Source organism: Condylostylus longicornis, unplaced genomic scaffold (genome assembly GCF_029603195.1).
Source record: "Condylostylus longicornis isolate FDR11 unplaced genomic scaffold, ASM2960319v2 ptg000124l, whole genome shotgun sequence".
Lineage (NCBI taxonomy): Eukaryota > Metazoa > Arthropoda > Insecta > Diptera > Dolichopodidae > Condylostylus > Condylostylus longicornis.
The window spans coordinates 122,866-138,598 of NW_026578092.1; the positions used below are offsets into that span (position 1 = coordinate 122,866).

The 15,733-nt window shown below is 23.1% G+C and overlaps 1 protein-coding gene across 1 annotated transcript in view; it reads right to left on the reverse strand.

Moving 5' to 3' along the window:
- LOC129614856 (protein groucho-like) overlaps positions 1–15,482 on the reverse strand; it is an 80,087-nt gene extending 64,605 nt beyond the window's left edge. Inside the window, exon 1 of the mRNA XM_055529803.1 lies at positions 15,242–15,482. Within this exon, the coding sequence (XP_055385778.1) occupies positions 15,242–15,295 (54 nt within the window). The 5' untranslated portion in view covers positions 15,296–15,482. The remainder of the gene's footprint in view (positions 1–15,241) is intronic.
- Positions 15,483–15,733: the final 251 nt, after the last annotated feature.

Sequence of the window (15,733 nt, forward strand, 5' to 3'; positions counted from 1 at the left end):
TCTTTCACATATCTTCACCAATATTTATAATAAATTATTTAGTTATACATAGGTATATACCCATCCTACCAAAGTTATTTTACTTTCAAAACTTCTAGTTATTGTTTTCATATTAATAGTAGTAAGTAGACAATGGTGAAACGCAATTTGTTTCATTCACACTCACAAAAAAAAAAAGAAAAACAACAAAAAGAAATGTAAAAGAAAATTAAAGAATGACTAAGCGCCTGCAAAGAATAATTCTGTTAAAAACAATCATTAAGTAAAGTAAAATTCATAAAGAAAGAGCAAGTCAAGCATTAAGTTTAAATGATTTTGAGGGGTGAAATTTTTTAGAATTTAATCTATATTACAAAGAAATAATTAAGTAAATAACATTTTTATATAGAAAAGAAATATATAAAGAAATAAATGTGAGAGGGGGAATTTAATAAAATATAGTCTAGCAATTTAATCTTAATATTTATACGTACACGCTTTATAAAAATATAAATAGTGAGGGTACAGTAATCACATCATATACATACATTGTATACACAATTACATTAATTTGTAAAACGAACATTTTATTTTTATTGTACACACAAAAACTAACCCATAATATCCAAAAATTAGTTTTCTTTTTGTTATATAAAACGAATGTGACACTAAATATCAAGATTATTAACAATATGTTGTTAACAAAAAAAAAAAATCCCATTTTCTTCGTTGATAAGGGCTGCTCTTTTTTGTATTCTGAATATAAGAGTCCCTCTATCGTCTTTTTTTATATGTAAAATATATGTAAAAGAACCCTTTTTAATAAATTATTTATTATAATTTTTTTTTTAATTTTTCTTCTTTAACCTTAATTTCTTCCTTCCATCATTAAAAATTGTGAACATAATATAGAATTAAATCTAAATATTAGTGTAAGTACATTGCACACGCCATAATTTTTTTGTTTATTTTATTTATATTTATTATTAAAATACATATACAGTAAAACTATACAGACATATATGTATAAGTAGGTATGGAGATATGCGTACGCGTATATAGTTATGTCAATTTACACTTATATTTTAAGCATATTTTTTTTTTGCTTAACCGGGGCATTTAAGTACATAAATTTTCTCATTTCTCTACTCTTAACTGTACTATAATATTTTTTTTTCAACTCTCTCCTTTATTACTTATTCAGTTACTATTATAAACATTAAATTCATTAATATAATATATTGACATACAATTATACATTATGTATATGTAAGTATGTAGCTGTATGTTTATGCTTTAACATAAGCATAACTTCTTTTTGTAAATAACTCTTTCGACAAAACTCCCCTAACTAAAAATTATTACGTAGTATAACGTTCACGTACCATACACATATCTACACAAATTTATACTTACAATATATTATATTCCTTCTTACACATTTTAACATAATAATAAAAAATAAATTTGAGTTGAACTGGAATAATAACTCAACTCAATTTAATTCAACAAAAAACAAAAAAAAAACAAAAAAAATATTACAAAACATTAAGTCAAGCTAACCAGCCAAAAGGCCACTCAACCGTAACAAAATCGTTGTAGATGATATCTTTCCTCTTGTTCAAAATGAGTAGTAAACGAATGTTGAATTGAAACGAGGGAAGAGAGTGAAAAATAAGAGAATGTGTAATGAAAATAACAAGAAGAAAGAGGAAAAAAATTTAAATATGCAACCCAGTGGAGTAGAAGAAGAAGAAAAAGAAGAAGAGTGAAAAAAAAAACCGTAATGAACTGTAAAGATTTTTAACTGTTACACTTTACCATAAATTATTATACAAACACAGAATTTATATAACAATAATATATACACACATCACACACCAATTCCTGTAAATAATAAAATGAATAAAGTGTTGATAAGTTTTGTAAAATGCTTTTTTTTTTTTGCTAAAACTTTGTATTGTTTATTTAAATATTATGTCAAAAAAAAAAGTGGGTATAAAATTTACTCTTACACAGTTATACCGTTATAGCAATGTCATATTTTGTTGAATAATGAAAACAAAATCACAAAAATTAAAAAAAAAACAAAACAAAACGTTAAAGAACAACAATGTGCTCTTTTCTTTTTTAAATGACTTAAGAAAGAAGAAAAAAACCTGACGTTTCTCTGACATTTTATGATTAGAAATTACTTTGTTTTTTTTTTTTTATCTTTTCATGTTTTTCTTTTCACTTTCCTGTTTTGCAACATAATTTCCATAATTTCCTAACGTTTTTTTCTTTTTTTTGTTTATTTTATTCTTTCTTCTTTACTTTTTTCATTTTATTTTTTTACCTCATAATAAATACCACCGAAAAAAAAAAAAAATTGGGTTGAATGCCGCACAATGATGAAAAAGAAAATAACGGGAAAAAAAGATGGATGATAAACGAAAGGGATGAAAATCATTATTATTCACCCCTTTTTATTATTCGTTTTTTGGGATATTTTTTTGTCGAATCAAAAAAAAAAAAACCAATAAGAATAATAAAGAGGAAATAAAAGAGAAAAGAGAAAAAAATTATTCGTTGATCAAGTCAATTTAAGTAATTTTGTTTTTTTTTTTCGAAGTTCGAACCTTTTACTAAAAGTTGAAATTAATAATAACATAAGAAGGTCATTTTAGATTTACCATGACAGCAAAAAGAAAGAGCATACGATATAACAAAGCATGTGGTAAACGGATAGTTTAAAACAATGAATAGAGTCACAAATTTGATAGATGAAGAAAGTAATTTGACATTTGATGATTTTAATGAAATTAATAGAATTGGTATTTTTTAAAGGCATATTCTGTCACTATTGAAAGTTCACGGCCTAGATAATGTCACATACATATGTAAATCAAAAAAAAAAACAATAATTTGACAGATCATTCAATGTAGTGACATAAGAGTGAAATTTTCTGACACGATCACCGATTCTTATAAAATTTTTATGTTAATTAAAATGATTGATGAAAATTTGATATTTTTATTTGTTTTAGAGAAATGATTAAGAGATTTCAAAATCTCATATATTTTATTTACTGTAACGTCAAAAAACTGTCAAAAAACTGTCAAAAACTTTTACCGTTGTTAATATTGCAATTCACAAGTTTCAAACGAAATACCAAACATATAATACCCGAATATATTGTATGCTATTTTAATTTGTATTTACATATACAAAAAAAGAGTAAATGAAAATGAAAAAGTATAAAAATAGTAAACGCCATTTTAATTTATATCCTTTTTGAGTAAACAAGATAAAAAAAAATAACCCAAAAGAGAACTAAAAAGGGAACACAATTTGACAAAGTGTACATTTGGGGAAAGAAAGATTTGAAAATTTGATATTTTTTTTTGGAACATGAGAATCTCGTAAAAAGCAAAATAAGGAAAAAAAAAATTTTTTTAGTTTTCAAAACATTTTTATCGCAAAATTCAAAATAAAAAAAAAGAGAAAAAAATATATGCAAATTGAGAGAAAAACAAAAAAAAAAAGAATGGGCAGCACTTTATTTACACTTGAATTACATTTTTGTTTTTTTGGTAAAATAATGTGACAACAATACACACATTTATATACTATTACTCTCCTCTCTTCTTCTTTCTCTTTTACGTTTTAATGCAAATTTATTATACCTTTTATATAAGTTGTTATATGAACGTATGTGTATTGTAGCCAAATATATTTTATAAAAATTTTCACTGTTGATAATTGAATGAATGAATTTTCTGTCCTTAATTTATTCCAATTGAAAATTTGATGCGGTTTTCGTGCAATGTACCGTATCATATATCCGAGAAAAAAAAAAGAGAAAAAGAGAGAGAAAAAAAAACAACGCCACAAATTAATAATAAATTTTTGATAAAACTCAAAGAGGACGAAAAAATTTTTATAAAATAATTACAAAATATATGTAATAAATTTTTTTTTTTTTATATTGATATGTGATCAGATTTTTATTGAAAAAATGTCGCGACACTTGAAGATTAAAACGGGAAGTTATAAAATTAATTGAATGTCATATAATATGATATGCTTCAAAGATTTTCTGATCGATAATATTAAGTGAAGTGCGTTAAAAATTATGGCAAATATGAGAGAAATAATTCAAATATATATATATGTAATATATATCTCAAATATATATATATATACATTTTGCGATATATACATATGTATGTATATAAAGACGCATGAACTAAATATATAATGAAAATATAAGTGGACTGAGAAATTAATTTCATGTCATAATTACTTTATCAATATATAGAATACAACAATAATATCACTGGTATATCAAACATACATACGCATATGTATATAAATAATATGTTTGTAATCGTTCATTATAATATAAGGTACAGTAAATAATTTTATAATTGATTACATTACATAGCATATTAATTATTATCTGTTATACGTATGTGTGTTAAAATAAAATGGAAAATTTTAAAGAAAAATTTTTTTATAATTTTTTTTTTTTTTTGAAATTTTTTCACTTATGGTAATGAAAAATTTAATACGTGTCTGTGAATAACCAAGACATGTTAATGATTTAAAATTATTGTCGGTCAAGAAATTTGAAACAAATTATAAATTTTTTTATAGGTTGATTGCAATTCCCAAATTTTAAAAAGTTCCAATATGAAATTTTCATATTGCTTAATTTCAATCTCAATTTTCTAAACCCGACATTTTTCATTTTCTATATGAGGTGCTCAGCTCATTAGTAGCCTATATAAAATTTTTGCAAAAATGAGTTATTATATGTTCAATAGGGCTGTAATTGCCTAAAGAATTGTTCAATATTTTCAAAATACTTAGATTACTCTTCATTTTGACATAAGTTTGTTTTTGTCTTTTAAAAATTTTCTTAAAAAATTAAATATTTAACATTTCAGTCGCATTATTCAGGCCACTAATGTGCTGAGCGCCTCATTTTATCTTTGCGCTTTTAAGAATGTTTTTGCTAAGAAAATATTTAGCAAAATATTCAATTATAACATTATTCCATTAGGTACCGAGACATACTACTCTCATTTACTCGCATTTTTTAAATAAATTTTGAAAATTTAACGTGACTCCCAATGAGTATAATCTGAATATTGAATTCAAGAATTGTTCAAGCATGCTCTCATGTAAATTATATATGAAAATTCAATAAAAAATCAAGTACATTTCGAAATCAAAGACATTGTTTTCATCTGAAAGTTATAGTAGCTTTTTAAGCCTTCATTTTAAAATTAAATTTAAGATTGAACGAAACCTTTTAGAATTTAAAAATACTTGTTGAATATTATTTTGTTTCCTAAAATTTTATATAAAAGCAAATTTAATATTATTACATATCTACAAAATAATTATATATTTAAAAATTTTCTAAATTTTCCAAAATTCATTTATAGAAAAATTGAACAAAAATTTTATATACGAGTACTTGTGATTTTTAAAGAGAGTAAATGTTATATTTATATATTTAATAAATTTAAATAGATTGTCATGCCCTCTTTATTCCAATTTTTTATAATAAAAATAATCATGTAATAATAATAACAATAATAATAATAGAAAATCAAACCCTTAATTAACATAAATTTTGCTATCTATACGAGTATTTAAATCGTATATCTACATATATATACGGAAGGATATTTTACATATTTCTTTCATAAATACAAAATATATATACATATAAATAAATATAATTATATTGTATATATTTTCTAATTCTAATGTACACCCCCCATATTCATATATAACAAATATTTAAACATATAACAATAATAATTAAATTATTTAATTTTCTATGAAAAAGCCTTGATTTATAATTTGTTGTCCTCCCTTCATTATTATTATTTGATATATATCTATATATAAGTACAATATATACTTATGGAAAGACAAAAACATTGAAACAATTTTTAATACCATGATTATTAGCATATACTAAATTATACAGAGATATATATACACACAAATGCACATATATGTACATATATAGATTAATAAATTTCAAAAACAATAAACACTTTATAGTAAAACTCGTATACAGGCTTATAAATATATCAATATATTTATTATAATTTATTTACACACAATATCAAGGATAATGATCTCATTCCAAATTTTTTTTTCTTTATTTTTGTTATATTTTTTTTTCCTGTTTTCTTTTTATTATCATTTCCCTTTGAACTAACGTATCAACCATACTTAATATTCAAAAATACAAATAAGTATAAGAGAAAGAGAAAATCAGTAACACTTTTTTTTGTTAATATTTTATCTCGGATTACTTGTCTCTTTTCATCAAAAACATTATTTTTGAGAATATTTAGAGAATTTCCCCTCCCCCCCTCTCCAAAAAAGGATCAAATATTATGCATTTATAAAGCAAAACCCCCTTTCTTTTTGTATTTTTGCTCTATTCTCTATTGTTTGAAAAATTTTTTTGGCATTATATTTTGGCATTAAACAAGAATTGACGGAATTAAGGATACACACACGATTTAAAAAAAAAAAAATTGTATTAAATTTATTCTAAAAATAAATGAAAACATGAAAAAAGACATGGTTTGTACTTGCTTTGTTTTGTGTTTTAAAGGTTTTTTTTGGTATGTTTTGCTTTTGTATAAATGACAAAAACATTAGCGCGTCGTTTGACAATACATAATTAGGAATTTTGACATAAAATGATGAAAATTATAATAGAACGTCGGTCTGTTGATTATATAATATAATTGAAATTTCTTAAATTTGACATTTCTTACTTTTGACAGCAATATTTGACATTTATGGAAAATTTTTAACAAATGTCAAAAATTAAAAATATTACTTATGTTGTATCATAAAACTTATAGATTGCCTGCTAATTTACATCAATTTTCTTAAAAAAATTTTTAATCAATCGCTCGCTAAATTAAGATTTTACATTTGAAATTAGTTTGACAGATTAAATATGTCATTATTTTTCAAAAAATTTAAATGACATACTGGGTATATGATAATTTTTTTAAAATTACAGTTATGAAAACATACTCAATTGTACATTAATATACAATTATGGTTTAGAAAATCATTATAGCCATAAGCGAGCATAATTATAAGTACAAATCATTACCTTATATTAATCTACCGAAATGACCATACACAATAAATAATTAGGAATTTGTCAAAACAATTTTTTTGCATCTAAAATATCGTGATTTATACAAAATCAACCATAAAATAACATTCTTTAAAGTATCTATAATGAAGAACCTTAAAAATTCATTCAAAATTACCAAAAAATTCATTTAATTAATATTGATATTAGGTAAGCAATACTTATATATTTTAAGTTTTTCACACATATTCATACATATACACACAATTAAATAAAACTGAAACAACTTGATCACATAATATTTAAAGTGTAAAAAGTTAGGAAAATAAACTTCACTGAAATTCTATATATTTTCACTTTATTTGCCTTTGCATTGAAGAATCTTATAAGATGAAATGATATGTACGTACGTAAACCTATGAAAAATAAATAAACACAATTACTTATACATACATAAAAGATGAACCAGAATGTTCACTTTTTCACATTTTCATACCCTTATACCTTTTATAGAGTACTCACATAGGAGATGAGTTGTGTTTATTATCATAATATTTTATGTACGGTATGAACTTTTGCTATACACATATATGAACATAAGTATATGGAATATACTTGGGGTTGGTAATATGTTGTTGGGTAAGTATGTATATAAAACAAGCTCTTCTAATTTCTTTTTTCATATTTTCCACACAAAATTATACTTAGTCCTTTTTTACATTCATTTTGATTTTAATCTTAAACAAAAAAAAAAAAATTTCCCTCGTATCACGTATAAATTTTTCAACATATTTAATATTATTTTTATATGTTGTGTACTTAATATGAATACTACATGCATACAATGATTAAATATGTACGTATACGTACATAAACATAAGTATATATATGTACATACGTATATGTGTTGAAAAAAAAAATTAAATTTAACAAGCATAAAGTTGTTTAGCCTCGTTAAAAGATTATTCACTAGGGATCATTTTATGAGTCCGCAAGTGTTTTGTCATCGTAAATAGCAAACACACAAAAAAAAAAAATAGTTAATATGTACACATGTACATACATATGAATTTATATATAAAATATAATAAAAAAAAAAGTAACACCATACCGTTGTTAAAATGGAAAATAAAATATAAAATTTTACTGTTACGGTTCTCTTTCAATTCTTTATTATGTTCTTGAAATAGTAAAGAACATAGAACCAAAAGAAATACAAAAAAAAAAAAAAAATAACATTAACTGTGGTACGTGGAAATGAATTTTTTTTTTCTATTTTAAGACTCAATTTTTATTTTGTTTTGTCAGTTTTCACTCTCCATACTCCCGCCACATACATTTTTCTTTGCATGTTTTTTTTTTTTTGTTTTTGCCTAGCACCATCTTTTGATGTCAATACGACTTGTAAACACTTAAGACTTTTATTTCGAATACGTGTTTTATTTTTATTTTTTTTTTTTGCTTTTTTTTTTGTTAACCCCAAAGGCAATTGCCAGAACAATTAAATTCCAAGAAAATATAAATGTGAAGAGAAACGACGAAAGCAACCAAAAAAAAGAGAAAAAAAAATAATAATAAAGAATAGAAAAGAATGAAAATTGGGATGGAGAACAAAAAAAAAAAAAAGGACGAAAATATAAATTACAATATAAAAAGAAGGGAGAAAAGAAAAAAAACACATTTTTTTTTTCTTTGTTACCCAAAATGATTTTACTGATGAAAAAATTACCCTTCTGGATAATTGCTGAAATACACGAAATAAGTATACTTTTATAGTTATTTATGTTGGAAACCAAAAGAGAATATAAGTAAAAATATTTTTCAATATATACATACGCACGAATATACATATATATATACAAAATTATAAGTATATACAAAATTATAAGTATATACAAAATTATAAGTATATACAAAATTATATTGGGTTTTATGTGTTGAATAAATATGGTAACAATTAAATTGTAAGTATATTTAAGTATAAGGATATTAAAAGGATATACATTTAGATTTTTATTTTTAATGCTAAAAGAATTCCCTTTTTTTTTTTTTTTTTTTTGAAAAAAATATGATTTTCCTTGTTCTTTCTCATTTGGAAAAGAAAAACAAAATAACAATAACAAATAAATTTAAAAGAACAAAAAAAAAAAAAAGAATATACCGCCGCCAGTTACGGTGAATGAATTTGAAGTGAGTGTTTTTAATGATATTTTGAAAAAAAAAATATAAAAATAACACAATAATAAAAATTACTTATTTCCAAATAAAGAGCTTAGAGAATGAAGAAAAATAAAGTAGAAAAAATAAAATAGGAAAAAAATTTTTCTATAATTTTTTTATTAACTTTTTTTATTAATTTTAGTTTTCTATTGGGTATAATACTAACAGGAAATATAAGAAACTTTTGTAAATTTTTGTGAAATTATTTTAATTAGGATTTCCAATTTATTTAAATATTACAATAAAATATTGTTTTAACAGAATTCAAAGATTTCCGAATTTCCGAAAGCTTCTTTAATAAGAACAACATATTTAATGTGGTCTAATTTTGGAGAATTTTTTATTTGAGAATCGTCGGAAACTGATCAGACTCGTAATAAATTATAAGTTTTAATGTAAAAATAAAAATATAATTAATCCATTTTTCCTCAGACATGCTTTAATGATTTATTAAAATGTTCGTCAAATTAGATTTAGTAGTACTTATAATTTTATAAAAAAAACTGTTTCCAAATTAATTTCGTCTCAAAGATACATTTAATATCTCGCCATAATCCTCGAAAATTCTTTAAAGTAATATGATATTCCAAATTAAATTGATTTTTAAATTCAATTAATCATAATAATAATATTTGCGCCTGCTGTTATGCAATTATATTATATATCTAATTAAAAGAAATAATTCAATAATTTTTTTCCCAAAAAAACTATAATATTTTAACATAATTTAATAAACGCACATAAACAAATTCCATAATTGAAAAATCCCATTGAAAAAAATCACAGAATAAAATTACATATAAGTATTTTACTACTGGTTCTTAATGCTCCTCAACATACAAAAATCTTGTTAACCACATATTAGTGCCCATTAAAAAAAAGAAATACAAGAATTTAATTTTGATTCGAATTCGTCCCTTATAACATAATTCAATTTTAATTTGCTTCGTTTTCCTTTTTCCAAACATATAAGCAAGTATTTAAATTAACATTGTACATATATGGGCTTGATTCTATATACTCGGATACAATTTCTGTTATATTGTACCTTAATTTAGATTTTTATCATTTTATCGCTTTTAAAAATAAATTTTTCGTTTCTAATTTTTTATATTCTCTTATTTTTTTTTTTGTTTTTGATTTTTCTTTACTACTCAATTCAATCATTTTTAATATTTTATAAATTAGTAATTATTTACTATGAAAAATAAAATAAGGAAACAAAGTATTACAAAAAAAAAAAACTGTTACATTTTTATATACCGCTGTCACCACACGCAGAGTTCATAAATACGGATATATATATATAAATAAAGAACCACAAATAAACGTAACAAATCCTGAATTTTCCAATCTGTCAATTCATCCCATTGAAAATTTTCCCTTACTCCAAAAATAAAATTGCATTCAATTTTTCTGTATTTTAGTGTTTTTTACACCCTTGATTTAAAAACATACTATTACGTAGGGACGTGTGTGTGTGTGTGTGTCTGCACATATAATTTTGAAATATAATTTTATCCTCGTTTTGTAATTACAAACACGAAAAGGTGGTTTTTCCCTTAAGCGAATTCATAATCATTATCCTTGTCATGCTAGCAAAAAAAAAAAAAATAAAATAAAAATTCATCATAAAAATGTGAGAAATGTAAAATTACAATAACAAAAATTAAATCCCTCTTGTTTTTTTTTCCGAAATAAAATTTAAAAATAAAACAAACAATTTTTTTTTTTACATTTTTCTTATTCAGTTTTTTTCTTTACGTTTATTTTTTACGCAAAAAATCACATAAACTAACGTATTTAAATATAACAGTGACAACAAAATTAACATTGACAACAGTAAAATGTAGCACTAGCAACACGATTATAAGGAAAACAGTATAAAAGGTAAGTTAAGAAAAATTAGTATAGTGTGTAGAGCTGGCAAGACACAATAAATATATAAACTCTTTTAAAAGAAATACAAGAGTAATCCGGGGGCAGGGGGAGGGTATTTAAAGAGAACTCTGAAATGAAGAACAAAAAGTCGTAACGTTTTGTTGTTTACAACTTTTTTTTTTTTTTGAATTCAAGTAATAATAAAGTAAGCCTACATATAAAAATTAAATCTTCGTCTCTTGTTTTATTTTATCAACATGTGTGCATATCTATACATACATACATACATACATCTATATATAATTATTATAAAACACAATATAAATACATAATAAAAACGTAGGTGTTTTCAAAAACAGTAATCATTGCTAAAAACAACAAAATGCAAAAAGAATATAACAAAAATATTAAAATAAAAATGCTCAAATCAGGGGAACGAACCGTATAAATGGCTTTAACTCAATATTATTGAAAACCATTTCAAAATTACATCCCTTAAAGTGTTTCATAACAGCAGCACCCTTCAATTTTATTTTATTTAGTTGCTCCCTTTTTGTTTTGTTATTTTTTTTTTCAGTATTTCACTTAATGTATTCTCTCTCCCTCTTTTCTTCATTCTTTATTTTTTTTGTATATTAAGTTTTTTTCTTTGAGCCCCGTTATATACGTTATATTCAACTCATACTCCTGTTTTCTTTTGTTTTTCTTTTTTTTTGCTTTCGCTGTCATAATTGCCATAGATTTGCCATAGGAAAAAATAAAAAAAACAAAGAAATCACTGATGATGGCATCGGGTAAAATTTCAACAAAACCAAAAATAATATGAAAAAGAAAAAGAGAAGGAAAAAAAAAATAAAATTCTAAAATGGCACATAACATAACGGTTGAGAACAAAAAAAAATAAATAAAAATTCCGCAATGTGTACCGGATGTGACATTATTATTTCAATTTTTCCCGTTATTTCACTTTTTTTTCTTTGTTGTTGTTCCTTTATATTACGTTTTATTTTTATAAAAAAAAAAATTTTTTTTTTGCCTCCGTTTCACAAAACATAACAGTATACATATATATATTTACGTTTATATTATTAGTATAACAGTATAAAATACACCCTCATCACTTATTATAGCCCGTGTTATATTATTATATTCCGTTTTATACAATATAGTTTGTATCCTTATCGTATACTGTTATTAAAATATTCATGTACTCCTCCCGTCACTCTCCTCTTTAATAAATGTATCGTCTATACGTTATTATTCTCTTTCATATTACTCTTTACGCCTCTTCTCTTTTTTCTGTTCATTTATTTCCTCTCATTCTTCCTCTCGATCTCTTTATCCATTATACAATATAATTTTATTTTTATATGCTTTTAAATCCGCCTTTTTAACCTCTGCTTAATATCCTTATTTTTTCACAAAAAAAAAAAAAAAAAAAAAACAAGTTTTTTTTTATATTATATAAGTATACTTATATTTTGTATATGGATAAAAGTATATGACCGTAAAAATATACCGTTACCCCAATGTTAAAGACAGAGTAATAAAAAAATATTATGGTGAAAACAAAAGAGAAAACAAAAATGAAAAATTTAGATTAGAAAGAAAACCAAAAATACAAAAAAAAAGAGAGAAAATATAACAAGTCACCCTCATAAAAAGGTGAAACGAAACGAACACCCTTCGCTTTGTAATGATATACCGATCCACCCTTCTTTTGTTGTTGTTGTTTTTCTTCTGTTATACTTATTATTATTTTCCAGAATTTCTACGAAAACGGGAGAATAACAAAATAAAAACGACTTAAAAGCAAATAACAGAAGAGAAAAAAATTGAAAGGCGCACGAAATGAAAATTATTCTGTTAAAAAAAAAAACTTTTATATTTCCACCCCTCATTCAATTTTGTTTGTTGGTTAGTACACAAGCCCACTTAAATATATATATATATAGTCGTGTATATATGTATAATATAATTGTATATATATATACAGATATTCCTAAAGGATTTGTACTTTATTTTATATATTTTCGTTTAAATTTACTTCGGATGACTTATCCTTCTTTTTTTTTTGTATTCTTGTTTTATGTCCTTACCTTATAAAAACTGAAAAGAGTGTATATAGATAGAGTCAAATGTCACGGGAAATGAAATTATGTTGATGTTATAAAGGAGTAAAAATAATTTTTTTTTTATTTCTTTTTACCATACCTATACAAATATTATACATTAACATTTGATATAGGAATTAAGGACATCAAGGTATGAACATAAAAGTAAAATATAAAATTATACTTGTGTGTACAGTAACAAGTAATGAGAGTATAGGGTAAATTATTGCCATTTCTTTTGTGTTTATTTTGCTTTTTATATTTACATTACTTATATAATTTAAATTTGGTAATTTGTGCTCAATGACATATACTTAATTATAAAAATAAAAAAAAAAAAAATAAGAAAAAAAAAACAAAACAAATTGCAGGTACAAAAACAAAAAAAAAATTGATGTTTTAATAAAAATTACCGAAAGAAAATAAAAAAACGCAAAACATTTGAAAAAAGAGAAAAGCAATTAATTTTGGTAACTGAAATACTTGGTAAATTGTAAATTTTAAATTTATAATTTCTACGATGTTAAGAAAGAGAAACTTGATGATTTGATGAAAACAATTATTATTCCCTTTTTAATCCCGGCCAACCCCTCCCGCACCCTCGTCCACTCGCCTCTTCCCGCACTCCCTCCTCCCATTTCCTTCCATTTTCAAATTACCGAATACACTTAAATTAAAAATGGCATAATTTTTTGGTGGAATATAAAAATAAATTTTTGGCTCATTTGAGCTGTTAGCGGCTCTTTGAAAAGTCTAGGGTTCAAAAAATGCTCAAATCGCATGGAATATATTTAATGACGTACTCAATAAAGGCGTAATTAATAGAATAAAGGCATAAATAAACGAATAGACATTATAGTAAAAATTACTATAGAAAAAAACTGATTTCTTATGTTTTTAGAAATTATATGGATCAAATTTTAGAATTTTTTTTCGAAACGCTAACTTTGAAAGCTTATTATAATAATCAATTTCGTATTATAATTATAAATTACCATTAAAGTTTACCATTAAGAAACATAATAATTTATTATTCAAAAATTATGTATAAAATGAACACTTCATAAATACTTTGTATAACAGTTTATTGATTACAATACTTAAGTATATGTATATAGTAAATTCAAAAAATGATTGATCTATTTCGTTATACATAAATCAGTGGCATATGTACAACTACATGCATATTTTGTGTACACTTTCATAGCATTTATATTTAGTTTTGAAAGTTTTATAAGATTGATAGAGTGTGTACAATAAGATTACATACTCAAATTATTTGCTTATAATAATGATATAAAATATGTATATTTCAAATTTTTTTATATACTTAGACTCATATTTAAATCACTTCTAAATAACCAATATACTCTTTATGAAAATATAATCAATTATTGAATTCAAATGAATACTAAATTGTCTAAAACTGTCAGCAAACTTTAATGGGTTTTTGGGCAAATTATACTATATGAGTATAACTATGGGCAACTCCAATTTTTTGCATTACCTAGGTACTTACAAGAAGAAAATCATTTTCTCATTACAATATTAAGAATCTGGAAAATTTAATTCCAAAGCAATAATTCGAACATTCTCGTCGCTTTTATAAATAAGGCAATGGTTAGAGTATAATTCTGTAATTAAAAATAATATCGACATACCCAAATCAATTAAGACGTGCAAATAAATACCTAAGTTTCTTATTATACTCGATATATTATTTTAGAAGATATAACTCTAATTTAATAACTTTGATATAAAAATATTTATGACACAAATTCATTAAATAATTTCAATTTCAAAATAAGCCCGGAATTAATTGAAATTATTCTAAAAATAAATTCAAATATAATTATAAATATTTGTTTTAATATTTAAATAAGAAAAGATTTTAATATTGACAAAACTTACCGGATGCCTTGCTGCTGCTGCAGCTGCATTCATTGTTGCAGCACTCGGGTACATTTTATTATTTTGAAGAAAAATTTTTTTAATTTTTTCTTTTCGATTATTTCAGTTTTATTTTGTTTCTTGCCTTTTTTTTTAGATCTTCTATCTTATTAATATTCTTTAAAATCAATAACTTAATTCACATTACAAAAAAAAAAAAATCTTACTAAATCTACTATAATTTTAATTATTCAATTGAAGAATAAACACAAATTACATATATTAATTTAGAGAAACACACAAATTTTAATCATAAATTTTTAATTCTTTTATTATTAAAAATTTTTTTCTTTCTTCTCAAATTACTGAAATTTTCCATTTGAATTAAATAAAAATTTTTTTTTTATAATATTTTTCTTTTTAATTAATAAATATTTTATTTAATTATTTTATTTTTTTGTGTATGTATTTATTTTATTAATTAAATAATAATAATCTGCTTTTTATTTATTT